This window comes from Scomber scombrus, unplaced genomic scaffold (genome assembly GCF_963691925.1).
Source record: "Scomber scombrus unplaced genomic scaffold, fScoSco1.1 SCAFFOLD_276, whole genome shotgun sequence".
In the NCBI taxonomy this organism is placed as follows: domain Eukaryota; kingdom Metazoa; phylum Chordata; class Actinopteri; order Scombriformes; family Scombridae; genus Scomber; species Scomber scombrus.
The window spans coordinates 13,880-40,238 of record NW_026910266.1 but is presented as its reverse complement, the minus strand read 5'-3'; the positions used below and the strand labels follow the sequence as shown (position 1 = coordinate 40,238).

General features: G+C 43.1%; 3 protein-coding genes across 3 annotated transcripts; all 3 read right to left on the bottom strand.

Moving 5' to 3' along the window:
* Nucleotides 1-10,331: 10,331 nt before the first annotated feature.
* On the bottom strand, nucleotides 10,332-11,732 carry LOC133976833 (nuclear factor 7, ovary-like). The gene has a single exon (XM_062415031.1). It carries the CDS (start codon nucleotides 11,709-11,711, stop codon nucleotides 10,332-10,334), a length of 1,380 nt encoding a protein of 459 aa, XP_062271015.1. The 5' UTR covers nucleotides 11,712-11,732.
* Nucleotides 11,733-16,744: 5,012 nt separating this feature from the next.
* LOC133976831 (nuclear factor 7, ovary-like) lies at nucleotides 16,745-18,133 on the bottom strand. Its single transcript, XM_062415029.1, has one exon. The coding sequence runs from the start codon at nucleotides 18,131-18,133 to the stop codon at nucleotides 16,745-16,747; it is 1,389 nt and encodes a 462-aa protein (XP_062271013.1).
* A 4,539-nt stretch (nucleotides 18,134-22,672) lies between these two features.
* On the bottom strand, nucleotides 22,673-24,061 carry LOC133976832 (E3 ubiquitin-protein ligase TRIM35-like). Its single transcript, XM_062415030.1, has one exon. The coding sequence runs from the start codon at nucleotides 24,059-24,061 to the stop codon at nucleotides 22,673-22,675; it is 1,389 nt and encodes a 462-aa protein (XP_062271014.1).
* Between the last annotated feature and the right edge of the window lie 2,298 nt (nucleotides 24,062-26,359).

Genomic DNA, 26,359 nt, shown 5'->3' with positions numbered 1-26,359 from the left:
GATTTGATTACGTTTTAAATGTTTGTTTGACATTTCTGCAGAGAACATCTAAACATATTCACATGTGCATAAAGGTCATTCATTATTTAACATTAATGTAATACTGACAGAGCAACACATGATCAGATCAACAGGTTTACAGTGTTACATATATTATTATCTTCATACACAGAACAGGAGACAATACTTATTCCTTCAATACAAATCTCATATAAAGTTTTGCTAAATCTCTTCTTTTTCAGTTTTATGGAAAGAGTTCTTCCTTTATTTCTAACAATCTAGAAAGTACACATCTGTTGGATAAGTGTTATATTTTCCAGTGACTCTGTGATGATGGACAGATGAACACAGGCGGAGATTATCAGTCAGATTTATTCAGCAGCTTCCCGGCTCGTTACTGAGCTGCTGACACATTAATCCTGTTGTATTGAGACAATATGGCAGCAGACACACACACACACACACACACACACACACACACACACACACACACACACATTAACACTGACATATTAAACAAGCAGGTTTGGCTGCTCCTCTTCTCTTTGACAGGAAATAAGAACTTAGAGTGTTTGTGGCTTTAATATTAATTAGTATTGATTATCTGCTGATATCAATAATCTTAATAATGAAACAGCTGCAAGAGCTCAGAGATGCTTCCACTGCAGCTCAACAGCGATTTAATTAATTAATTTTGTACTTTTAAGACGAGAACTTTGTAAGATGATTTTTATGTTCATCCTCATAATAAAAACATGAGTATAGATGTTGTTGTTATTTTAAATATTAATGTGATGTTTACTGTTGCCTTGACATATATTTACATTATAGTACAGTATAGTAACCCTCACACTACCAGTCAGTCAGTAGTTTCCAGAGTTTGCTGTTATTCTGACAACATGCCTGAATTTCAAGGATGATTTGAGAGAAACTACACTCTGATAATTGAACATTATTTCTGTCACAGTTGTTTTTTTAGTTGTTCAGGAACAAAACTCGTCTTTCTCAGAGACTCTGTAATGCCATGTGAAGGTCCCTCCATCATCTTCCTCCCTCTGGCTGGATCATCCTCCTCTTCCTCCTCCTCATCCTCCTCCTCTGGGAGCTTTCTAGTCTTTAGCTCGAGCATTTAAAAGAAAAGGGAAAATGTCAATCGACTAATCTGCTTCTTAAACTGCTGTTTGAGCTCCTCAGTCTCTTTTCTTTCCTAAAGAAGAAGGAGAGAGAGCGAGAGAGAGACAGAGATAGAGAGAGAGAGAGAGACACAGAGAGAGAGAGAGAGAGAGACAGAGAGAGAGATTTTTAGATTTTTAAATAGTACCTTTATTGAACCTATTTATCAATCAGGTTACACTATTGAATTAAAAATAAATAAATAAATAATAACGCACAAACAGATCAGATCAACTGATCTGAAAAAAAGAGTTCATGTTGTTGAACAGCACACAGAACGAGTCCATAAGTCCAGATCAGCCTGAACTGATCCAAGTCCTGCATCTCTTTAAAATATTTAAAATCAACCATGACTCTGGCTTTGATCATTCTGCTGAACAATAAAACCACATCAGTGTCCACACTGTCCTCTACCTTCCTCCTCCTGCTCACATACACAGCCATTTTTGATTGGCCCAAAATAAAATTCAGAAGCTGACATTTTTGTTTAGCAGCTTGTTTATATCTGAAGCCCAAGATGAAGGTGTGGAGAGAGAAGACCTCTCCTGCCTTCCTGAACAATCCGTCCAGCAGAGAAAAAAGAGGGCCGAGACGAGGACACGTAGAGAAGCAGTGGAACACTGTCTCTACGGCACCACAGAAGGGACATTTGTCTGAAACATCAGGGTTCAGGATGGAGATGAAAGCATTAACTGCTAAAATCCCATGAACCAGTCTCCACTGCAGGTCAGCCACTCTCTTAGTGAGCGGAGGTTTGTAGAGACTCCTCCACTCAGGCCGGACTTCCTCACCTAATCCCAAGTGAGCTCTCCAGGGAGAGTCGGCCCGACGCTGCAGCTTCTGTCTGTTCAGACACTCAACCATCAGAACAGACAGAGCTTTACCCGTGGCCTCCTGCAGGTTCACCTCACACCTTCTGACATCGTCTGTCCAACAAGGACGGACACTGAGGGGGGGGAAAGGATCGTCTGGGCAGGGGACAGTCACACCACCGCTGTAGTGCGTCAGCAGGAGGCGCTCATGTCCTGTCAGACAGCTCCTCCAGTGGTCCAGCAGCCTGCTCACGATCCTCTCTGACCTTCCCCCCAGACCAGCCGCCAGACCTGCTGCATCTGTTAGATCAGGTCCAGTGAAGGTGAGGACATCTCCGAGAGTTAAAATCCCTGCTCTGCTGAAAGCCTCTGTTACTGCTGCTCCCGCCCAGCAGGGGGCGCTCAGGCGTCCTCCGTGAACCAGCGGCTCCTGCAGCAGCCAGAACAGAGAGTCATGCTGATCCCTCCGCTTCAGCAGCAGCCTCCACACAGTAAAAAGTCCACGATAAAATCCAGGCAGGGTGTGAAACCTCACAGTCTTAAAATCCATTAAAAACACAGAGTGCTGTAGTTCCCGACCACCGACACGCTGCAGGACCAGCTGAGCCAGAGGCCTCCACACCAGGTCCTTCGGTCCGTACAGCAGCCTCTGAACGAACTGGAGCCTGAAAGCAGCTCCCCTGCTGGCCAGGTGCACCAGTCCCTGTCCTCCCTCCTCCCTAGGAAGGAACAGCAGAGCCTGTGGGATCCAGTGCAGTCTGTCCCAGAAAAAATCCACCAGAACTGCCTGGATCTCCGACAGCAGATTTGAGGGGGGGTCAACACAGGCCAGCCGGTGCCATAAAGAGGAGGACACCAGGTTGTTAATAATTAGTGTCCTTCCTCTGAATGACATGCTCGGCAAAAGCCACCTCCACCTCTTCAGTTTGCCCTGTATGTACTCCATCGCTCCGTCCCAGTTCTTCTTTAAAAACAGTTCATCCCCTAAAAACACTCCCAAATACTTTAACCCACCCGTCTTCCAACCCAACCCTCCCGGTAAAACCAGCTCACTCAGAGAATCTTTCTTCACTGTTACAGCTTCACTTTTTGTCCAGTTTACTTTGCCTGAAGACAGTCTGTTAAAAAAACCCACATTCTCCTCTAAAACATCAATGTCCCTCTGTGAATTAAAAACCACCACCACATCGTCGGCATAAGCCGACAGCTTTATGGCTGCCGGACAACCGGGGAAAACCACTCCGGTTAGCTCCTTTCTAAGTTTGTGCAGCAGGGGTTCAATGGCCAGAGAATACAACATTCCTGACAGCGAGCACCCCTGCCGCACCCCCCTCTGGACTGTGAAAGGTGCAGCGAGACCACCGTTTATTTTTAGTATACTCGCAACCTCACGGTACAAAACCTGGATCCTAGCTATAAAACCTGGGCTGAACCCGAACGCACGGAGCGTCCGCCACAAGTATTTGTGTTCAACCCGGTCAAAAGCCTTCTCCTGGTCTATGGAAATAAGACCAGTATCCATAGCCAATGAGCTGGAGACTTCCAAAACATGCCGAATTAAAGTGACGTTGTCACTTATCAGCCTGCCGGGCACACAGTAAGTCTGGTCCACATGAATGACATCAGCCATCACCTCCCTGAGCCTCAACGTCAGCGCCTTTGACATGATTTTATAATCCCCACACAGCAGAGAGACCGGCCTCCAGTTCCTCAATTGTTGTAAATCCCCTTTTTTAGGGAGCAGTGTGATGACTGCTCTCCTGCAGCTCAAAGGTAAGCACCCACTTTCAAAGCTTTGCTGGAGCACCTCCAACATGTCCTGATCCATTACCTGCCAAAAAACTTTGTAAAAGTCTATAGGCAGACCGTCAATCCCCGGAGCCTTCCCATTGGCCAGGCTCATTAGGGCCACATGAAGTTCTTCCAGGGTGAACTCAGCGTCTAGCTGGAAGTTGGAGGATGCCTCCACCTGTGGAAGATCGGACAGGAAGGATGTATCCAGCTCCGGGTCCTCCACCAGCTCCGTTTTAAACAGGTCTCGATAAAAGTGGGTGGCGTACCTTCGTATATCCTGAGCTGCAGTGAATGAGGAACCATCATCGGAGCGCAGACAGTGCATGGTCTTCCTCTGACCGTTCCTGCGCTCCAGGCCGAAAAAAAAACTGTGGGGGGGGGGGGGGCGTCCATCTGTGGGGCGTTCATGAAGCGTGAGCGGACCAGAGCTCCCTGTGCAGTGACGCCCAACAGGTTGGCTAAAGCAGCCTTTTTACTTTTAAGGGCTTCAACACACCCTTGATCTCCTGTACAGCCTAATAACATCTGTACCTCAGTCTCCAGGTCCTGAAGGGATCTGGTAATGTACTTGGTGACATTGCGAGTATACTGACGACAAAATTGCTGAATGATGGTTTTCCCAAAATCCCACCACCGCTGCACTGAGGAAAATGAGGATTTTTTCTCTGTGTAAAATCCATAAAAAACTAAAAGCTTCTCTAAAAGAATGATCCGATAAAAGAGCAGTATTAAAATGCCAATAAGCACTGGAAGTCTTCACATCCTGAATGTAAAAACAGCACTGAACCAGAGAGTGATCAGACACCCCAACTGGGATGATACGACAACTATTAAAAATACTAAAATGATGTTTAAAACAGTAAAAGCGGTCCAGCCTGGCCAGAGACAGACAGTTATCTCTGCAGTGAGTCCAGGTGTACTGTTTGTTCCTACTGTTAAAACCTCTCCACACATCCTTCAGCTCATGAGTCTCAATGAGACGTCTGTGTTAGGAATCTGCATTCTCTCCCCTCCCCTTTGTGTGTGTGTGTGTGTGTGTGTAACCTCCCTGGTTCCTCCCTTGCTGGTTCTTCACACCTGGCCTCAATCACCTCATCATCTCAACAAGCTGCTGCAGTATTTAAGACCAGTTCTTCATCCCATTCTTCGCCAGATCGTCCGTTTACCCATGTGGTACACAGCTTGGCTAACCTAGATATACTTACCTTAGTTTAACTGTTGTTTGGAAGACCTCTGTTTAACTCCTGTTTTGTCTCCGTCTCAGATCCACCTACCTGCCCGTTCGCTCTCCTGTTACGCCCAGCCAGCCGTTGAATCCTGTTCCTGGTCCCAGGTCCCACTCTCCCACATCCACTCCATCTACGCTCTGACCCCAAATAAACTCTGTTTGCACTGAGTTGGCATCCGTGTCTTGCTTATTTGGTCCTAAGAGCGAAACCTAACAGTCTGAGTCGAGCAGCGGAAGCAGGATGAGGCTCCAGATGATTCCTGTCTAACTTAAAATCCTCAGTGCAGTTAAAATCACCACCCAAGAATAAATAATCATCAGCACAGTCACGAACAACATCACATAAAACATTTAAAAAGTTCATCCTCTCAGAGCTTAAAACCGGAGCATAAACACAAATAAAAACCATTTTTACATTTTCATAAAGAGCATTCACCCTTAAAATGTGCCCAGACATGATCTCCTGCACCTCCACAGAGCGAGGACTAAAAACTCTGGAGAAGAGGATTCCCACCCCAGCACTGTTGGACCGTTTGTGGCTGAGGAAGACTTCCCCTGCCCACTCCCTCTTCCAATCCCCCTCATTGACAGAGTCACTATGAGTTTCCTGGAGAAACACCACATCCAGGTTTTTTAACTCAAACTATTTAAAAACAGAAGCTCTCTTGACGTCACCAAGTGCCCCGTTAATATTTATGGACCCAATATTAATGTCTGCCATGGTTTAAATAAAATCTGCAGCTCTACTAGAGAGACAGACAATAATCAATAAGATGATGTATTTAAACATCATCATCATCATCATCATTATCATCATCATCATCATCATCATCATCACGTTTAGCTTTGGCTTTAGTCACCAGTTTCTTTAGTCTGTACACCTCCAGTATGTCGAAAGCGTCTTGTCTTCTGAGTCGAGCCACAGATCTAATAAAACCAGTGAGATCAGGGAAGAAATGTTGCAACTGCAAACATCTCCGACCTTTAGTTTGTACTAGGAACTGTTTTATTGTTTCCATAGAGTATGATGTAATTTGCTCTGCCTGAGAAGCAGTCAGCTCTTCCTCCTCCTCATCAGAGACAGTCTGTACCATCCTCCTGGTTTTAACCTCACTCTGCATCTTTTTATCAGCCCTTTTTTTTACGTTTACCAGTTTTAACTGTGAGACTTGTGTCATCACAGATGTCCTCCATCAACACATCATTTATAACACTGTCACCATCACTGCACACCTTCTTCCCCTTCACCACTGAATTGCTAATCATTTCTTTTTCAGTCTGACCCTCCTTTGTTTCTAAACCAGCTGTCGCTGTTTTCTCTGCATCCTGCGATGCAACAGGTGAGCATGACTCACCTGTATGCTCCTACGCGGCTTTATCTGCCTCCACCCGCCCCGCCGGCTGATCCGAGCCCGAACCTCCAGCCTCCTCCGGCCGGCATACTCGGTCCCGAGCCGCCGGTTTCTCCGGCCGGCAGACTCGGTCCCGAGCCGCCGGCTTCTCCTGCCGGCCGATCCGAGCCCGAACCCCCGGCTTCCTGCCTGGATTTTGGACAAGCCCGAACCAGGTGCCCCCTCATCCCCACACCCAAAACATTTCATGTTCTCTGACGTGACAAAAACCACATAGTTAAACCCTTCAACATTAAAGGTTAGTGTCAGATTTAGGTGAGAATCATTATCTTTTGGCAGCATGTAAACGTGTCTTCTGTGACATACAACATGTTTTAGCTTCGGTGATTTACATCCCAACAGAACCATTTGAATGGGCGACACCAGTTGTCCATATCTGGACAGTGCTTTACACAGATCATCATTTCTAATAAAAGGTGGAGCATTGGAGATCATTATTTTCTTTGCAGGACTCACAAGTGGAAACACCGGAATAAAAGTTTCTCTGATAACAATCCCACTCTCAACCACCTGCTCCACCTTCCTCACTTCATCTAGGAAAATAACTACGGCTTTGTTCATTCGAGATGCGATTTGATGCTGTCAAATCCAACCACCTCTCCCACAGCCAAAGCTACCTCCTCCACGGTGTGCTGAGACCCGGCATCCACCTTGATGCCGTGCTTCCGCGACAACCGGGTGAAATCACCGCCGCCGACCACCATTGTTTGTGTGGCGGCCAGACAAAGCCGGATCGGCAAACCCACAAAAACACCCCAAAAAAATAAAATAAAACCAACAAAACACAACCAACACTTAATAACAAACTACAGGAACCAATACATTAAAGAAAAAAAATAGAAAAAATACTTAAGAGATAGAAAACGCTCAAAACAACCGCTCTCAAACCGCTCAGCACACTCCACACACTCACTCAGACAGAGAGAGAGAGACAGAGAGAGACAGAGAGAGAGAGAGACAGAGAGAGAGAAACAGAGAGAGAGAGAGAGAGACAGAGAGAGAGAGAGAGAGAGACAGAGAGAGAGAGAGAGAGACACAGAGAGAGAGAGACAGAGAGAGAGAGAGACAGAGAGAGAGACAGAGGGAGAGAGAGCACTCTGTGCCAGGCGGGTTAATAGCTTGTTTTGCTCTGGAAGCCATAAATGGGTTTTCATTGACACCTGTTATCTCTGAGCATTAGGAGCCAAATGACCCTCCATAAAGCATTAACTTCCTCTCCACATTCATACAGACGCAGTTCTTAATGTCAGCGTTTCAGATCCACAGTTTTTGTTCCTCCTCTGTCGATGATGTCGCCTCTTTACTTCTGTCACTTTGTCACTTTTCAACCGACTCGATGCCTCGCTGAGATAAACCGCTCGTTTCCATTCACGCGTTTTAATTGCTTTGCCACGAGGTTGAGCTTATCTCAAATTAGACGTTCAGATATTGAAATATTATTTGTCTCTTTTTTTTTTGCCAGTGAAAGTGGAGATAATCCAGCACCGGACGTCTTCTGGGAAAGAAAAGTGTGAAATGGAGACAAAGCGAGAGAAGAAAAGTATAAATGTGAATTTGTAGTTTAATTGGTGTTAATTGTTCGTGTTGTGCCGTCAGCTCTCACAAATGTCACCAGTCACAGTTAATCACTCCTGCAGTGTTTCTCTACCTGAATTTATTATCTGTATTTAGACCTTTTAACCCTTTGTGCCTCACTAATGACATTTTTTGCGTTTCATTTGTATTTTCTTTATACTTTTTGGCGGTGTTGGAGTTTCAGAAGAGATTTCTGATGAAGACCAAAGAGGAGAGAATTACAGTAATCCAGATGGGCTGTTATCAGGGTGTTTAAAAGGATAGCGGTGTAGGTTGGTGTAGGTTGGTGCAGGTTGGTGCAGGTTGGTGCAGTTTGGTGTAGTTTGGTGCAGGTTGGTGCAGTTTGGTGCAGGTTGGTGTAGTTTGGTGCAGTTTGGTGTAGGTTGGTGTAGTTTGGTGCAGGTTGGTGCAGGTTGGTGTAGGTTGGTGCAGGTCGGTGTAGTTTGGTGCAGGTCGTTGCAGGTCGGTGTAGTTTGGTGCAGGTCGGTGTAGTTTGGTGCAGGTTGGTGCAGGTTGGTGTAGGTTGGTGTAGTTTGGTGCAGGTTGGCGTAGGTTGGTGTAAGTTGGCGCAGGTTGGTGTAGTTTGGTGCAGGTTGGTGTAGGTTGGTGCAGTTTGGTGTAGTTTGGTGCAGGTTGGCGTAGGTTGGTGTATGTTGGCGCAGGTTGGTGTAGTTTGGTGCAGGTTGGTGTAGGTTGGTGTAGTTTGGTGCAGGTTGGTGTAGTTTGGTGTAGGTTGGTGTAGTTTGGTGTAGGTTGGTGTAGGTTGGTGTAGATCGGTGTAGGTTGGTGCAGGTCGGTGCAGGTTGGTGTAGGTCGGTGCAGGTTGGTGTAGTTTGGTGCAGGTTGGTGTAGGTTGGTGTAGGTTGGTGCAGGTTGGTGTAGGTTGGTGCAGGTTGGCGTAGGTTGGTGTAAGTTGGCGCAGGTTGGTGTAGTTTGGTGCAGGTTGGTGTAGTTTGGTGCAGGTTGGTGTAGTTTGGTGTAGGTTGGTGTAGGTTGGTGTAGTTTGGTGTAGGTTGGTGCAGGTTGGTGTAGGTTGGTGCAGGTTGGTGTAGTTTGGTGCAGGTTGGTGTAGGTTTGTGTAGTTTGGTGTAGGTTGGTGCAGGTTGGTGCAGGTTGGTGTAGGTTTGTGTAGTTTGGTGCAGGTTGGTGTAGTTTGGTGTAGGTTGGTGCAGGTTGGTGTAGGTTGGTGTAGTTTGGTGCAGGTTGGTGTAGTTTGGTGTAGGTTGGTGTAGTTTGGTGTAGGTTGGTGTAGGTTGGTGTAGTTTGGTGTAGGTTGGTGCAGGTTGGTGTAGGTTGGTGCAGGTTGGTGTAGTTTGGTGCAGGTTGGTGTAGGTTTGTGTAGTTTGGTGTAGGTTGGTGCAGGTTGGTGTAGGTTGGTGTAGGTTGGTGTAGTTTGGTGCAGGTTGGTGCAGGTTGGTGTAGGTTTGTGTAGGTTGGTGTAGTTTGGTGCAGGTTGGTGTAGTTTGGTGCAGGTTGGTGCAGGTTATATTTTTTAAAACTTCAACCAATCACTTACACTATGCAAAATTGTGACACTAAGACTCTTAGGAACAAAATGTCCCCATTAAAACCAATTAATTCTACAGTTTTTGATCCCCTTTCCAAAATTTGACCATACAATAATTTAGCCATGAAGTATCTTAGATTTGTAGTAATTTTGTGGTTAATGTAAAAACACAACACGTTGCTGTGATATTACCATAGACTGTATTTAAAATGGACGTAACATCCGTGACGTCACCCATTGGTTTGTGGACTGCTGCTCGGAGGCCAATCTGTCATTTGGACAGAAGCTCTTTCTCTTATGAATGACATTCATCAATCAATCAATCTTTTATTTATATAGCGCCAAATCCCAGGATTACAGTTCATATCAGTAGATGGACTTTACAAATACAAGAATAATACATACATTCATAGATCAAACTCAAACAGTAAAATACAAATTAAACTGCACCAAACTCAACAACATGTGCTTCCACACTAAAAGTCGCTGTGTTAAAGTTTGAGAAATAAAGCAGCAACACAACATCAGGTTAACTTTGACAATCTGTTATTTTGAGCCAATGTTACAACAAGATTGAACTAAAAACTGTCACAAATGTTTAGTTTCTTGTACAAAATGATGCAGATGACATGCAAGAGATCCACAAACCCTAACCCTAACCCATAACCAACAAATACCAAACTATCTGAACCAATGTACAACGATTACAAGTTAATACATCAAAACTTGATTTAGTATCAGTATTTTACATGTAAGGTATATTTATATATTCATATTCATATTCATCATCATCATCATCATCATCATCGTCATCATCATCATCATCATCATCAGTCTACTGTCACAGAGACCTTCAGTGGAGAAATCTTCAGTTTATCCGCTGTTCTAATGTATGGAAACAGTGTGTCAGTGAAAGTGTGTGTGAAGGTGTGTATGTGTGTGTTAGTATCAGGATCAGAGAACGACAGATTTCCTCTGTTCCAGTCCAGATTCACTCTGATCCTCTGGAGCTTCTTCTTCACTGGGAGAACAGTGGGGGGAGCTGATGGTGACCATGCTGAGTATTTATCATTATAGAACCATATTCTCCATAATCCAGACTGTTTGCTTCCCTTCCTCTGAACAGACTCTGATAACACACCCAGTAGCCAGAATGTATTGTCTCCAACCTCGACATCCCAGCTGTGAGTCCCTGAGTTAAAGCCCTCAGAGCCCAGGACAGAGATCAAGGAGTTAATCCTCTCTGGATTATCAGGAAGCTGCTGTCTCCATCCTCGTCTCACACTGGTCAGATCTTCAGACAGGATAAGTTCTGGACCAGCAGTGTTTGGATCCAGAATGAAAGGAGTGTAGGAGACCATCTCCTTCATGTTGTTCCAGATGTTGAAGGCCAGGTTGCCCAGGTGTTTGGCCTGGTCTATCAGAGCTCCTGAGGGCAGCTGTGGGTCATCCAGCAGGGGGCAGCGCTGGACTCTTTCCACTGCAGCCTTGTAGTTGTTCAGGAATGAGACGTCTTCAGCTCTCAGCTCCTCCTCTGTGGCTCTGACTGTGTGTGAAAGAGCTGCTATCTCTCTGCTCAGAGCCTCCATCTTCTCCTTCATCATCTGACTCTTCTGCTCCTCTTCCTCCCTCAGAGCAGCCATCCTGGCCTCCTCTTCCTCTTCTAGAAACTGGTGAAGCTTGTTAAACTGCTCCTTAATCTGCCTCTCTGTGTGTTGGGCCTGGACCTTAATGTGTTCTGCTGTTTGATCAAACTTCACTTTAACTTCTTCACAAACCTTTAACTTCTCCTTTAAGGGCTTCAGAGTTTCCTCAAGTTCCTTCTTGTGTTGTTGTGCAGCTTCATCGATGGATCTGAATCTGTGGTTGGTGTGTTTTTCTGAATCTCTGCAGACGAGACACACTGGCTCCTGATGGTCCAGACAGAAGAGTTTGAGTTTCTCAGAGTGCAGACTGCAGAGAGCCTCTGAAGCTCTCTGATCTCTGTCCTGTAAGAAGGACTCACACAGGTTTTTTAACACCAGGTTTCGAGGTGGATCAGTTCTTGAAGATCTTCTCTTACAAACTGGACACTCACGTGTTGGTTTCTGTCTCCACCAGCTCTTCAGACACTCTTTACAGAAGCTGTGGCTACATGACAGAACAACAGGATCTCTAAAGACCTCATGACAGACCGGACAGCAGAGATCCTCCTCTGATCTGGAAGCCATTTAGTCTCTGAGTGAAGCTGAAAACACAGCAGACAAAAAGTACAGTCAGTCATGGCTCCCCTCCCTCCTCTACTAACTTCACTGACATTTACTTTCAGTGTGACTCCAGTTTTTAGTCAAACTCACCTTCAGTGTGTGGAGAGTCAGCAGGTTGAAGCAGCAGAGTTCTAGTTTTCCACTTTTCTCTCCTGTAGCTGTACTCACTCAGAGGAAGTTGTTAGTTTGGTCTGAAGGTGAATCTGATGCTCTGTTTTTCAGTCTGTGTGTCTCTTTAGAGACCAACAATAAACTGTTTCCTGGTTTGTCTCAGGTGAGTCAGGTGAGGGGCGGAGCTTTGTCAGATCTCTTCTGATAAATGTTGTAGCTTCACAGTAACACAGGGTGTGTTTCAGTCCATAGTTCAACAGTACACCAACCATCAGCTGTAAAGATGAATGATTAACAGGTTTTATGTGATTTAATCTGTACAGTACAGAACATCATGACCTGCATGAAGCTTATTAAATAAACTCTCATTCAGAGGAGAAGTTCTGTTCAGCTGTTAGTGTGAAAACTTTACAGAAACACAAAGGTTTACTGAGATCCAGTAACACGAACACTGAAATTCTGCTCCTGTCAGTGTTTAAACGTATGTCATTGAAGACCTTAATATATATATTATATATTAAGAAGAGCAGTCTCAGTTCTGTGCTGTAGTCAAAATCCTGACTGAAGACATCAAAACAGTTGTTTAGTACCAAGAAGTTGTTCAGCTGTGGGAAAACTTCTTTTTGATGATTTAACTTAAAAAGGCAGGTTTGATATGGGCCTATAATTACTCATTGCTCATAATTTCTGCATTGTTGTTTTTTAACTGGGGTTTGATGACGGCAGATTTCAGGGCCTGTGAAAAGACACCTGAGAGAAGAGATGTGTGGAATATCTGTTGATCTGAAGCCATGCAGTTGGAAACATAGTTGAAAAAACCAGAACTTTCAGATGTTTTATAAAGTCCTCCAGGTTTTTATCATTGATCGGATCAAATTGTGTCATACTACTTGAATTGATATTAAGTGGACACATGGACAACACATATACTGGTACCACTTTACAATAAGTCTTTCCTCATAAAGGCTTTGTGAATGGTTTATAATTGGCTTGTTAATTATGTAGCGGGACATGGGGTTGACATGAGCACCTTTTCACCCTTCCTGCCATAAAACTGAATCAAGATCTGATATCACAGGCAGACCAGCTTTAGGAAGGCACGAACATTCAGCCCCCCAAAAGTCAGCACTGGGGTTGGGTAAGAACACTGAGAGACATCAAAGGTTCTTCTTGGTGCCATCGCGAGACATTATCAGAACCATACCTCACACCTCAAAATACTTACAATGTGTAAGGCTGCATTCAGACTGCAAGCCAAAATCCGATTTTTAGCCAATCTAGATTGGAACCAGATGCTCTTATGAAGTCTGAACAGTCATAAATCACATGAAATCTGATTGTTGCAAACCAGATGGAAACCATCTTTGGGAGGTAGTTTCAAATCTCATTTGGACAGATGTGTCTGAGTCTGAACAGCTCCAAACACTCAAATCGGATTTGACTGCCCGTGACGTCTTTCTACGTCTCTACGCTACGTCACTCTATGCGACACCACACCCGCTTATTCCAGTTGTTGTTGCTAGCTGATATCAATGGAGGCTTATTCCAGTTGTTGTTGCTAGTTGATATCAATGGAGGCTTATTCCAGTTGTTGTTGCTAGCTGATATCAATGGTTATTATTCCAGTTGTTGTTGCTAGCTGACATCAATGGTTATTATTCCAGTTGTTGTTGCTAGTTGATATCAATGGAGGCTTATTCCAGTTGTTGTTGCTAGCTGATATCAATGGTTATTATTCCAGTTGTTGTTGCTAGTTGATATCAATGGAGGCTTATTCCAGTTGTTGTTGCTAGCTGATATCAATGGTTATTATTCCAGTTGTTGTTGCTAGCTGATATCAATGGAGGCTTATTCCAGTTGTTGTTGCTAGCTGATATCAATGGAGGCTTATTCCAGATGTTGTTGCAAGCTGATATCAATGGAGGCTTATTCCAGTTGTTGCTAGCTGATATCAATGGTTATTATTCCAGTTGTTGTTGCTAGTTGATATCAATGGAGGCTTATTCCAGTTGTTGTTGCTAGCTGATATCAATGGTTATTATTCCAGTTGTTGTTGCTAGCTGATATCAATGGAGGCTTATTCCAGTTGTTGTTGCTAGCTGATATCAATGGAGGCTTATTCCAGATGTTGTTGCAAGCTGATATCAATGGAGGCTTATTCCAGTTGTTGCTAGCTGATATCAATGGAGGACGTCAAACATCAGTCCTTGGACAGAGGACCAAACCAAATTCTTAATCTTTGGGGAGATGGCTCCGTTCAAGCGAAGCTCGAGGGTTTGTTGTTGCTGTCGCAATTATATGACATCACACAATACACGCTAGATGACGCCTTCGCTCCGACGACGTTGCCACAGCAACCTGTCAGATTGGTCATTAATGTGGCCCAGTCTGAACAGAGCCAAATCCCACTTGTCCACAGTGTGAACAGTCAGGCCTAAAAATTGAGAAGGAATCAGATTTGCCTGCAGTCTGAACGCAGCCAAAGTCCTTCCTGACAAATATCTGGACAGCCCTGTTTTGAAATTTGAAGGTGAAGTTTCATTCCAGGGAGATTATAATGAAGCTGTATTTCTGACTCCATCATTAAAAAAATAAAGTGTTTAACCAATTTCTCAGGTCGATCATGATGTTACAATAATTTGAGTTCAATTCAAGAAACAAACCTTTACATCTACCAATGTCAAACACCTACAGTTAAGACTAAGATACATTACTTCATCAAATAAATGAATTAAATAAAGTAAAGATGTATAAATGTATGTTACAAGAAGTAAATGAGTGAGTGAGATACACAGATACTATCATTACTTTATCTATTGGTAAAGAACTTAACAGCCTTAATTACAACATTTCAATAAGTTTGGTTCATTGTTTCATTCGGTTGGTTTTCATCTGATCCATGAATAACACTGATATAACATCAAGTGTGTTATTATTCTGTTTGTATTAAAATGAACGATACGTTACACAGGATGAAATAATCAATGTGGATGATGATGTTGGATGGATTGTGTTAATCGACTAAAGAATTAAATAATCCAGTAAAAAGTTATTCCTCTCATAAAGTCATAAAAATTAGGAGGAGAAACCATAGACTGTATATAAGAAATGGACGTAAAATCCGTGACGTCACCCATTGGTTTGTGGACTGCTGCTCGGAGGCCAATAGTATCGGATCTGAGCAGCGCCATCTTGGAAATTTCAGGTGCATGCTGGGAAAAATAAAAACAGGGATTCTACTTATATGGGCATCAGGAGGAGCATGAGGCGCCCTCCTGAACCTGTGAACCAATCAACCTGTCAATCACCACGTAGCCACGCCCTAATGCATACCCTGCTTTATCGTCACATATAAAATCAGGGAGACCAAAATGTCCCAAATGAACATCATACTGCATTGAAGAAGGCTTTAAACTAGCGATTGAGACCATAAACACATTTTGAAAACGTTTACTGAGGTTAGAAATCAAGTGAGAAGTTGGTGAATTCTCCATTGACTTGTATAGAGACGGAAGTCCTTTTGACACCAAAACGGTCGCCCCCTGGTGGCCTTTTGATAGAATGCAGTTTTAAGTTACTTCCACGTTGGCCTCATTTCAGAGGACCGGAACTCCCCACCTGGGAGAAACTGATAGGTGGATAGTTAAGAGTCCGCCTGGACCTTATGACCGACCTCCTTACTGCTTTCGCAGCCCTCTCGTTCGCTTTCCTATATTCATTGAACTTTGCTTTGTTTCATTTTTGGTTGATCATCTATAGTCTCTTAGTTACTATACTTAGCTGCGTGCCCACGAAGCTCAATGATATCTTCTTTTTTAACCTGTCTGCTAAACTCAACCAAAGACATTAAATACCTCTTTTGATTTTTGATCAGTTTCATTCTGTTTGACGGACGTTGAGAGTGTGACGCTTGGCCAGCTCCGACTCTCTGAAGTTTATTGAGCAATGAACCAAATTTAATCAGTAAGCTAATCCTCGCCACCCGCATCGCCATCTCAGGTGTTCATTCACCTGTAATTCGAGAGACGCCAGACTCCAGGACCGGCCCGGAACGAGCAGCCGAACCCGGCCAGCTGACTGAACCTGCAGCCTCAGAACCGCTTCGGAACATCGGAGTCCGACGAGAGAGAAGTCCCGCTGAACTCCGTCAAATCTGAGCTGCTGACGCTTTACATGAGGGAAACATAATAATGTGTAATTTAAAGATGTGGTGCAGCTAATATTAATGATGCTGTCATGTGTCTGTTTGTATTTGAGTCAATGTGAGTTATTATGAAGTTCCATCATGTGTGTTTCTGACTGAACTGACAGACACAAGGTAGTTTTCCAAAAAAAGAGGATTTTATTCACCCAAAGAAGAGAAAAGTATTTACAGAAGTGTTTAACAAAATGTTTGAGTTTATAAAAGAGGTTGAATAAACAGAACTAAAGTCAGACTGTAACAACATGTCACCTACAAATGTGTTAAAGTTTGAGAAATAAAAGACCAACACAACATCAGGTTAACTTTGATGAAGGTCCTGCTCATTGGTCTCTGTTCTTAAGCTGCTTCAACTTCCCTTCAACTAAATAAAACCTTCCTCTGATTCAATGACAACTGATGGAAAACTGAATCATTTTGGTTTCATTACATCAAATGGAAAATTATACAAATATTTAAGTTATTACATACAGTTTATTTAATTAAACAGAAATTATGTTTAATGTTTGTAAATTTTATAATCTGAACATTGATTATTGGCTCCACACAAAGAAAACATTAGAAAACATTTAAGAAATTTAAAAGACACAGCATCAATAAAAGAAACTTAAAACTGAAATTAATTAAAGAACTTTTCCCTTTAAGAAATAAATGAGAGTAAATATCATCACCATCATCATCATCATCATCCTACTGTCACAGAGACCTTCAGTGGAGAAATCTTCAGTGGAAGTTCATCCAAAGTTCTAATGAATGGATACAGTGTGTCAGTGAAAGTGTGTGTGAAGGTGTGTATGTGTGTGTTAGTATCAGGATCAGAGAACGACAGATTTCCTCTGTTCCAGTCCAGATTCACTCTGATCCTCTGGAGCTTCTTCTTCACTGGGAGAACAGTGGAGGGAGCTGATGGTGAATATGCTGAGTATTTATCATTATAGAACCATATTATCCATAATCCAGACTGTGTGGGTCCCTTCCTCTGAACAGACTCTGATAACACACCCAGTTCCCATCTTGTATTGTCTCCAACCTCGACATCATAGCTGTGAGTCCCTGAGTTAAAGCCCTCAGAGCCCAGGACAATGGGATAATAATCAAACCTCTCTGGATTATCAGGAAGCTGCTGTTTCTCTCCTTCACATCTCACACTGGTCAGATCTTCAGACAGGATGAGTTGTGGACCAGCAGTGTTTGGATCCAGAATGACAGGAGTGTAGGAGACCATCTCCTTCATGTTGTTCCAGATGTTGAAGGCCAGGTTGCCCAGGTGTTTGGCCTGGTCTATCAGAGCTCCTGAGGGCAGCTGTGGATCATCCAGCAGGGGGCAGCGCTGGACTCTTTCCACTGCAGCCTTGTAGTTGTTCAGGAATGAGACGTCTTCAGCTCTCAGCTCCTCCTCTGTGGCTCTGACTGTGTGTGAAAGAGCTGCTATCTCTCTGCTCAGAGCTTCCATCTTCTCCTTCATCATCTGACTCTTCTGCTCCTCTTCCTCCCTCAGAACAGCCATCCTGGCCTCCTCTTCCTCTTCTAGAAACTGGTGAAGCTTCTTAAACTGCTCCTTAATCTGCCACTCTGTGTGTTGGGCCTGGACCTTAATGTGTTTTGTTGTTTGATCAAACTTCACTTTAACTTGTTCACAAACCTTTAACTTCTCCTTTAAGGGCTTCAGAGTTTCCTCAAGTTCCTTCTTGTGTTGTCGTGCAGCTTCATCGATGGGTCTGAATCTGTGGTTGGTGTGTTTTTCTGAATCTCTGCAGATGAGACACACTGGCTGCTGATGGTCCAGACAGAAGAGTTTGAGTTTCTCAGAGTGCAGACTGCAGAGATCCTCTGAAGCTCTCTGATCTCTGTCCTGTAAGAAGGACTCACACAGGTTCTTTAACACCAGGTTACGAGGTGGATCAGTCCTTGATGATCTTCTCTTACAAACTGGACACTCATGTGTTGGTTTCTGTCTCCACCAGCTCTTCAGACAGTCTTTACAGAAGCTGTGGCTACATGACAGAACAACAGGATCTCTAAAGACCTCATGACAGACCGGACAGCAGAGATCCTCCTCTGGTCTGGAAGCCATTTAGTCTCTGAGTGAAGCTGAAAACACAGCAGACAGAAAGTACAGTCAGTCATGGCTCCCCTCCCTCCCTCTACTAACTTCACTGACATTTACTTTCAGTGTGACTCCAGTTTTTAGTCAAACTCACCTTCAGTGTGTGGAGAGTCAGCAGGTTGAAGCAGCAGAGTTCTAGTTTTCCACTTTTCTCTCCTGTAGCTGTACTCACTCAGAGGAAGTTGTTAGTTTGGTCTGAAGGTGAATCTGATGCTCTGTTTTTCAGTCTGTGTGTCTCTTTAGAGACCAACAATAAACTGTTTCCTGGTTTGTCTCAGGTGAGTCAGGTGAGGGGCGGAGCTTTGTCAGATCTCTTCTGATAAATGTTGTAGCTTCACAGTAACACAGGGTGTGTTTCAGTCCATAGTTCAACAATACACCAACCATCAGCTGTAAAGATGAATGATTAACAGGTTTTATGTGATTTAATCTGTACAGTACAGAACATCATGACCTGCATAAAGCTTATAAAATAAACTCTCATTCAGAGTTCTGTTATTTGGACAGATTAGCGTCACATTGTGGATCTAAAGGGCTACTTTCCCGCCTAAAAAGGTGGTATATTTACGGAGTTAGAGCTAACATGATATCAGCTTCAGCCTGCTGCTTTTGATAGCCTGCTGTAGGCAAAATCCTGACTGAAGACATCAAAACAGTTGTTTAGTACCAAGAAGTTGTTCAGCTTTGGGAAAACTGCTTTTTGATGATTTAACTTAAAAAGGGAGGTTTGATATGTGCCTATAATTACTCATTGCTCATAATTTCTGCATTGTTGTTTTTTAACAGGGGTGTGATGACGGCAGGTTTCAGGGCCTGTGAAAAGACACCTGAGAGAAGAGATGTGTGGAATATCTGTAGATCTGAAGCCATGCAGTTGGAAACATAGTTGAAAAAACATGAACTTTCAGATGTTTTATAAAGTCCTCCAGGTTTTTATCATTGATCGGATCAAATTGTGTCATACTACTTGAGTTGATATTAAGTGGACACATGGACAACACATATACTGGTACCACTTGACAATAAGTCTTTCCTCATAAAGGCTTTGTGAATGGTTTATAATTGGTTTGTTAACTATGTAGCAGGACATGGGGTTCACATGAGCACCTTTTCACCCTTCCTGCCATAATACTGAATCAAGATCTGATATCACAGGCAGACCAGCTTTAGGAAGGCACGAACATTCAGCCCCCCAAAAGTCAGCACTGGGGTTGGGTAAGAACACTGAGAGACATCAAAGGTTCTTCTTGGTGCCATCGCGAGACATTATCAGAACCATACCTCACACCTCAAAATTCTTACAATGTGTAAGGCTGCATTCAGACTGCAAGCCAAAATCCGATTTTTAGCCAATCTATATTGGAACCAGATGCTCTTATGAAGTCTGAACAGTCATAAATCACATGAAATCCGATTGTTGCAAACCAGATGGAAACCACCTTTGGGAGGTAGTTTCACATCTCATTTGGACAGATGTGTCTGAGTCTGAACAGCTCCAAACACTCACATCGGATTTGACTGCCCATGACGTCTGTCTACGTCTCTACACTACGTCACTCTATGCGACACCAGACCCGCTTATTCCAGTTGTTGTTGCTAGCTGATATCAATCGAGGCTTATTCCAGTTGTTGTTGCTAGCTGATATCAATCGAGGCTTATTCCAGTTGTTGTTGCTAGCTGATATCAATGGTTATTATTCCAGTTGTTGTTGCTAGCTGATATCAATGAAGGCTTATTCCAGTTGTTGTTGCTAGCTGATATCAATGGAGGCTTATTCCAGTTGTTGTTGCTAGCTGATATCAATGGTTATTATTCCAGTTGTTGTTGCTAGCTGATATCAATGGAGGACGTCAAACATCAGTCCTTGGACAGAGGACCAAACCAAATTCTTAATCTTTGGGGAGATGGCTCCGTTCAAGCGAAGCTCGAGGGCTTGCTGTCGCAATTATATGACATCACACAATACACGCTAGATGACGCCTCCGCTCCGACGACGTTGCCACAGCAACCTGTCAGATTGGTCATTAATGTGGCCCAGTCTGAACATAACCACATCCCACTTGTCCACAGTGTGAACAGTCAGGCCTAAAAATTGAGAAGGAATCAGATTTGAATCAGATTTGCCTGCAGTCTGAACGCAGCCAAAGTCCTTCCTGACAAATATCTGGACAGCCCTGTTTTGAAATTTGAAGGTGAAGTTTCATTCCAGGGAGATTATAATGAAGCTGTATTTCTGACTCCATCATTAAAAAAATAAAGTGTTTAACCAATTTCTCAGGTCGATCATGATGTTACAATAATTCAAGTTCAATTCAAGAAACAAACCTTTACATCTACCAATGTCAAACACCTACAGTTAAGACTAAGATACATTACTTCATCAAATAAATGAATTAAATAAAGTAAATGTGTATAAATGTATGTTACAAGAAGTAAATGAGTGAGTGAGATACACAGATACTATCATTACTTTATCTATTGGTAAAGAACTTAACAGCCTTAATTACAACATTTCAATAAGTTCGGTTCATTGTTTTATTCTGTTGGTTTTCATCTGATCCATGAATAACACTGATATAACATCAAGTGTGTTATTATTCTGTTTGTATATTAAAATGAATGATACGTTACACAAGATGAAATAATCAATGTGGATGATGATGTTGGATGGATTGTGTTAATCGACTAAAGAATTAAATAATCCAGTAAAAAGTTATTCCTCTCATAAAGTCATAAAAATTAGGAGGAGAAACCATAGACTGTATATAAGAAATGGACGTAAAATCCGTGACGTCACCCATTGGTTTGTGGACTGCTGCTCGGAGGCCAATAGTATCGGATCTGAGCAGCGCCATCTTGGAAATTTCAGGTGCATGCTGGGAAAAATAAAAACAGGGATTCTACTTATATGGGCATCAGGAGGAGCATGAGGCGCCCTCCTGAACCTGTGAACCAATCAACCTGTCAATCACCACGTAGCCACGCCCTAATGCATACCCTGCTTTATCGTCACATATAAAATCAGGGAGGCCAAAATGTCCCAAATGAACATCATACTGCATTGAAGAAGGCTTTAAACTAGCGATTGAGACCATAAACACATTTTGAAAACGTTTACTGAGGTTAGAAATCAAGTGAGAAGTTGGTGAATTCTCCATTGACTTGTATAGAGACGGAAGTCCTTTTGACACCAAAACGGTCGCCCCCTGGTGGCCTTTTGATAGAATGCAGTTTTAAGTTACTTCCGCGTTGGCCTCATTGCAGAGGACCAGAACTCCCCACCTGGGAGAAACTGATAGGTGGACAGTTAAGAGTCCGCCTGGACCTTATGACCGACCTCCTTACTGCTTTCGCAGCCCTCTCGTTCGCTTTCCTATATTCATTGAACTTTGCTTTGTTTCATTTTTGATTGATCATCTATAGTCTCTTAGTTACTATACTTAGCTGCGTGCCCACGAAGCTCAATAATATCTTCTTTTTTAACCTGTCTGCTAAACTCAACCAAAGACATTAAATACCTCTTTTGATTTTGGATCAGTTTCATTCTGTTTGACGGACTTTGAGAGTGTGACGCTTGGCCACCTCCGACTCTCTGAAGTTTATTGAGCAATGAACCAAATTTAATCAGTAAGCTAATCCTCGCCACCCGCATCGCCATCTCAGGTGTTCATTCACCTGTAATTCGAGAGACGCCAGACTCCAGGACCGGCCCGGAACGAGCAGCCGAACCCGGCCAGCTGACCGGACCTGCAGCCTCAGAACCGCTTCGGAACATCGGAGTCCGACGAGAGAGAAGTCCCGCTGAACTCCGTCAAATCTGAGCTGCTTTTTTAAAGATGTGGTGCAGCTAATATTAATGATGATGTCATGTGTCTGTTTGTATTTGAGTCAATGTGAGTTATTATGAAGTTCCATCATGTGTGTTTCTGACTGAACTGACAGACACAAGGTAGTTTTCCAAAAAAGAGGATTTTATTCACCCAAAGAAGAAAAAAGTATTTACAGAAGTGTTTAACAAAAGGTTTGAGTTTATAAAAGAGGTTGAATAAACAGAACTAAAGTCAGACTGTGACATGTCACCTACAAATGTGTTAAAGTTTGAGAAATAAAAGACCAACACAACATCAGGTTAACGTTGATGAAGGTCCTGTTCATCGGTCTCTGTTCTTAAGCTGCTTCAACTTCCCTTCAACTAAATAAAACCTTCCTCTGATTCAATGACAACTGATGGAAAACTGAATCATTTTGGTTTCATTACATCAAATGGAAAATTATACAAATATTTAAGTTATTACATACAGTTTATTTAATTAAACACAAATTATGTTTAATGTTTGTAAATTTTATAATCTGAACATTGATTATTGGCTCCACACAAAGAAAACATCAGAAAACATTTAAGACATTTAAAAGACACAGTATCAATAAAAACAACTTAAAACTGAAATTAATTAAGCAGCTTTTCCCTTTAAGAAATAAATGAGTAAATATCATCATCATCATCATCATTGATTCACTGTCACAGAGACCTTCAGTGGAGAAATCTTCAGTGGAAGTTTATCCGCTGTTCTAATGTATGGAAACAGTGTGTCAGTGAAAGTGTGTGTGAAGGTGTGTATGTGTGTGTTAGTATCAGGATCAGAGAACGACAGATTTCCTCTGTTCCAGTCCAGATTCACTCTGATCCTCCGGAGCTTCTTCTTCACTGGGAGGTCAGTGGGGGGAGCTGATGGTGAAGATGCTGAGTATTTACCTTTATAGAACATTATTGTCCATAATCCAGACTGTATGCCTCCCTTCCTCTGAACAGACTCTGATAACACACCCATTCTCCAGTATTTACTGTCTCCAACCTCGACATCCCAGCTGTGAGTCCCTGAGTTAAAGCCCTCAGAGCCAAGGACAGAGAAGAAGAAGTCAAACCTCTCTGGATTATCAGGAAGCTGCTGTCCTTCTTCATATCTCACACTGGTCAGATCTTCAGACAGGATGAGTCTTGGAGCAGAAGTGTTTGGATCCAGAATGACAGGAGTGTAGGAGACCATCTCCTTCATGTTGTTCCAGATGTTGAAGGCCAGGTTGCCCAGGTGTTTGGCCTGGTCTATCAGAGCTCCTGAGGGCAGCTGTGGATCATCCAGCAGGGGGCAGCGCTGGACTCTTTCCACTGCAGCCTTGTAGTTGTTCAGGAATGAGACGTCTTCAGCTCTCAGCTCCTCCTCTGTGGCTCTGACTGTGTGTGAAAGAGCTGCTATCTCTCTGCTCAGAGCCTCCATCTTCTCCTTCATCATCTGACTCTTCTGCTCCTCTTCCTCCCTCAGAGCAGCCATCCTGGCCTCCTCTTCCTCTTGGAGAAACTGGTGAAGCTTGTTAAACTGCTCCTTAATCTGCCTCTCTGTGTGTTGGGCCTGGACCTTAATGTGTTTTGCTGTTTGATCAAACTTCACTTTAACTTCTTCACAAACCTTTAACTTCTCCTTTAAGGGCTTCAGAGTTTCCTCAAGTTTCTTCTTGTGTTGTCGTGCAGCTTCATCGATGGGTCTGAATCTGTGGTTGGTGTGTTTTTCTGAATCTCTGCAGATGAGACACACTGGCTGCTGATGGTTCAGACAGAAGAGTTTGAGTTTCTCAGAGTGCAGACTGCAGAGAGCCTCTGAAGCTCTCTGATCTCTGTCCTGTAAGAAGGACTCACACAGGTTCTTTAACACCAGGTTACGAGGTGGTTCATCCTTTGAAGATCTTCTCTTACAAACTGGACACTCACGTGTTGGTTTCTCTCTCCACCAGCTCTTCAGACAGTCTTTACAGAAGCTGTGGCTACATGACAGAACAACAGGATCTCTAAAGACCTCATGACAGACCGGACAGCAGAGATCCTTCTCTGATCTGGAAGCCATTTAGTCTCTGAGTGAAGCTGAAAACACAGCAGACAGAAAGTACAGTCAGTCATGGCTCCCCTCCCTCCTCTACTAACTTCACTGACATTTACTTTCAGTGTGACTCCAGTTTTTAGTCAAACTCACCTTCAGTGTGTGGAGAGTCAGCAGGTTGAAGCAGCAGAGTTCTAGTTTTCCACTTTTCTCTCCTGTAGCTGTACTCACTCAGAGGAAGTTGTTAGTTTGGTCTGAAGGTGAATCTGATGCTCTGTTTTTCAGTCTGTGTGTCTCTTTAGAGACCAACAATAAACTGTTTCCTGGTTTGTCTCAGGTGAGTCAGGTGAGGGGCGGAGCTTTGTCAGATCTCTTCTGATAAATGTTGTAGCTTCACAGTAACACAGGGTGTGTTTCAGTCCATAGTTCAACAATACACCAACCATCAGCTGTAAAGATGAATGATTAACAGGTTTTATGTGATTTAATCTGTACAGTACAGAACATCATGACCTGCATGAAGCTTATAAAATAAACTCTCATTCAGAGAAATTCTGTTCAGCTGTTAGTGTGAAAACTTTACAGGAACTATAGAAACACAAAGGAGTGAATATTATTCTGGATGATTTATTTAAGATTTGACATATTACCAACAACAGAAAGGACATTACCGACACTAATAAGAAATGACTGCACACTGATGAACTTGTTGTGGCGCCCTCTGGTGGCACCGACAGTGTTTACTGCCACACCCAGAAAGTCTTGCAGCATCAGATCGTTGCTGCTTTTGCTGCTTCAGCTTGTGACAGTTTGACTTTTTGTGTTTTAAGGAGCCAGTCAGGTCTCTCTCCTGCACTTTGTACTCAGTCAGTTTAGTCAGTCCTTATAAAGGACTCTAGTGTTTGAGTCGTTACTCAAAAAAAGGGAATAGATGACTTTATTTAATTACTCCCTGTAGAAGGTAATCAATTACACTACTAGTAACACTACTTTCGGGTTAATCCTTAGCAATGTTGCGTAAAAATAATATTTTAACAAATTAAATAATATGAGTCTTGGCCATGAAAACACCATGTGGTACAAATTATAAATGCCTCAAAATAACACGATTAGATTACATATGAACTGCATTACCAGGACCAAACCAATGCTTTATAGTAGGCTAGTCCTGTTTATTTGACATGTCTATCACTAAAGCACAGGTGGGTAGTTCTGGTCCTCTGAAATGAGGCCAACCAGGAAGTAACTTAAAACTGCATTCTATCAAAAGGCCACCAGGGGGCGACCGTTTTGGTGTCAAAAGGACTTCCGTCTCTATACAAGTCAATGGAGAATTCACCAACTTCTCACTTGATTTCTAACCTCAGTAAACGTTTTCAAAATGTGTTTATGGTCTCAATCGCTAGTTTAAAGCCTTCTTCAATGCAGTATGATGTTCATTTGGGACATTTTGGCCTCCCTGATTTTATATGTGACGATAAAGCAGGGTATGCATTAGGGCGTGGCTACGTGGTGATTGACAGGTTGATTGGTTCACAGGTTCAGGAGGGCGCCTCATGCTCCTCCTGATGCCCATATAAGTAGAATCCATGTTTTTATTTTTCCCAGCATGCACCCTGAAATTTTCAAGATCCGATACTATTGGCCTCCGAGCAGCAGTCCACAAACCAATGGGTGACGTCACGGATGTTACGTCCATTTCTTATATACAGTCTATGCTAAAGCAGCGGTTAAACCTCATGAGGAGTCTTCTCTTAAATCGTTTGTTAGACAACCAGTTTCTCCTGACAGCCGGGCTGAAGAGCTTTTCCATGGGCACACTAGATGTGTCCATCCTCCTCTCCACTTCATGTAGCTTTATAGTTTCAGCTCATTGTTTAGTTGTCCTGTTTTAGGTCGCTCTCCGTGCTCTCATGGTGTCGTTTTCAGAGGAAAAGTTGTAAAATGTATCAAAGAGCAAGACTTACTTTACAGAAACATAATCAAACAATCATTTGTGTTCATGAAAACTTACATTTCTGTGTTTTCTCATGTCTCTCTCTCTCACTCCCCCGCCCTGAGTCCTCTGGAAATAATGATACAGCGGGAAGTTGTCCCCTCCCGTCTCTGAGCCTCTCTCTGAGCAGTAGATAAGAGCGGTTTAGGGGAGGGTTGGCTCTGTATGGATTCACATAGCTAACCTTCAGTGTCCAATTAGATTAGTCGCCGCCAAACCAATTAGTGTTTCTGGGAGGAAGGATGAGATGCCAGCAGTCGTATTAGGCTTCTGATATCCTAGCAGCAGGAAAACATGCTGACAAAGCTCTTCAATCGTCACTGCAGTGG

What these genes read in the sequence shown, in the direction of transcription:
- LOC133976831 (XM_062415029.1), bottom strand. Translation starts at nt 18,133, where the DNA reads ATGGCTTCCAGACCAGAGGAGGATCTCTGCTGTCCGGTCTGTCATGAG.
- LOC133976833 (XM_062415031.1), bottom strand. Translation starts at nt 11,711, where the DNA reads ATGGCTTCCAGATCAGAGGAGGATCTCTGCTGTCCGGTCTGTCATGAG.
- LOC133976832 (XM_062415030.1), bottom strand. Translation starts at nt 24,061, where the DNA reads ATGGCTTCCAGATCAGAGAAGGATCTCTGCTGTCCGGTCTGTCATGAG.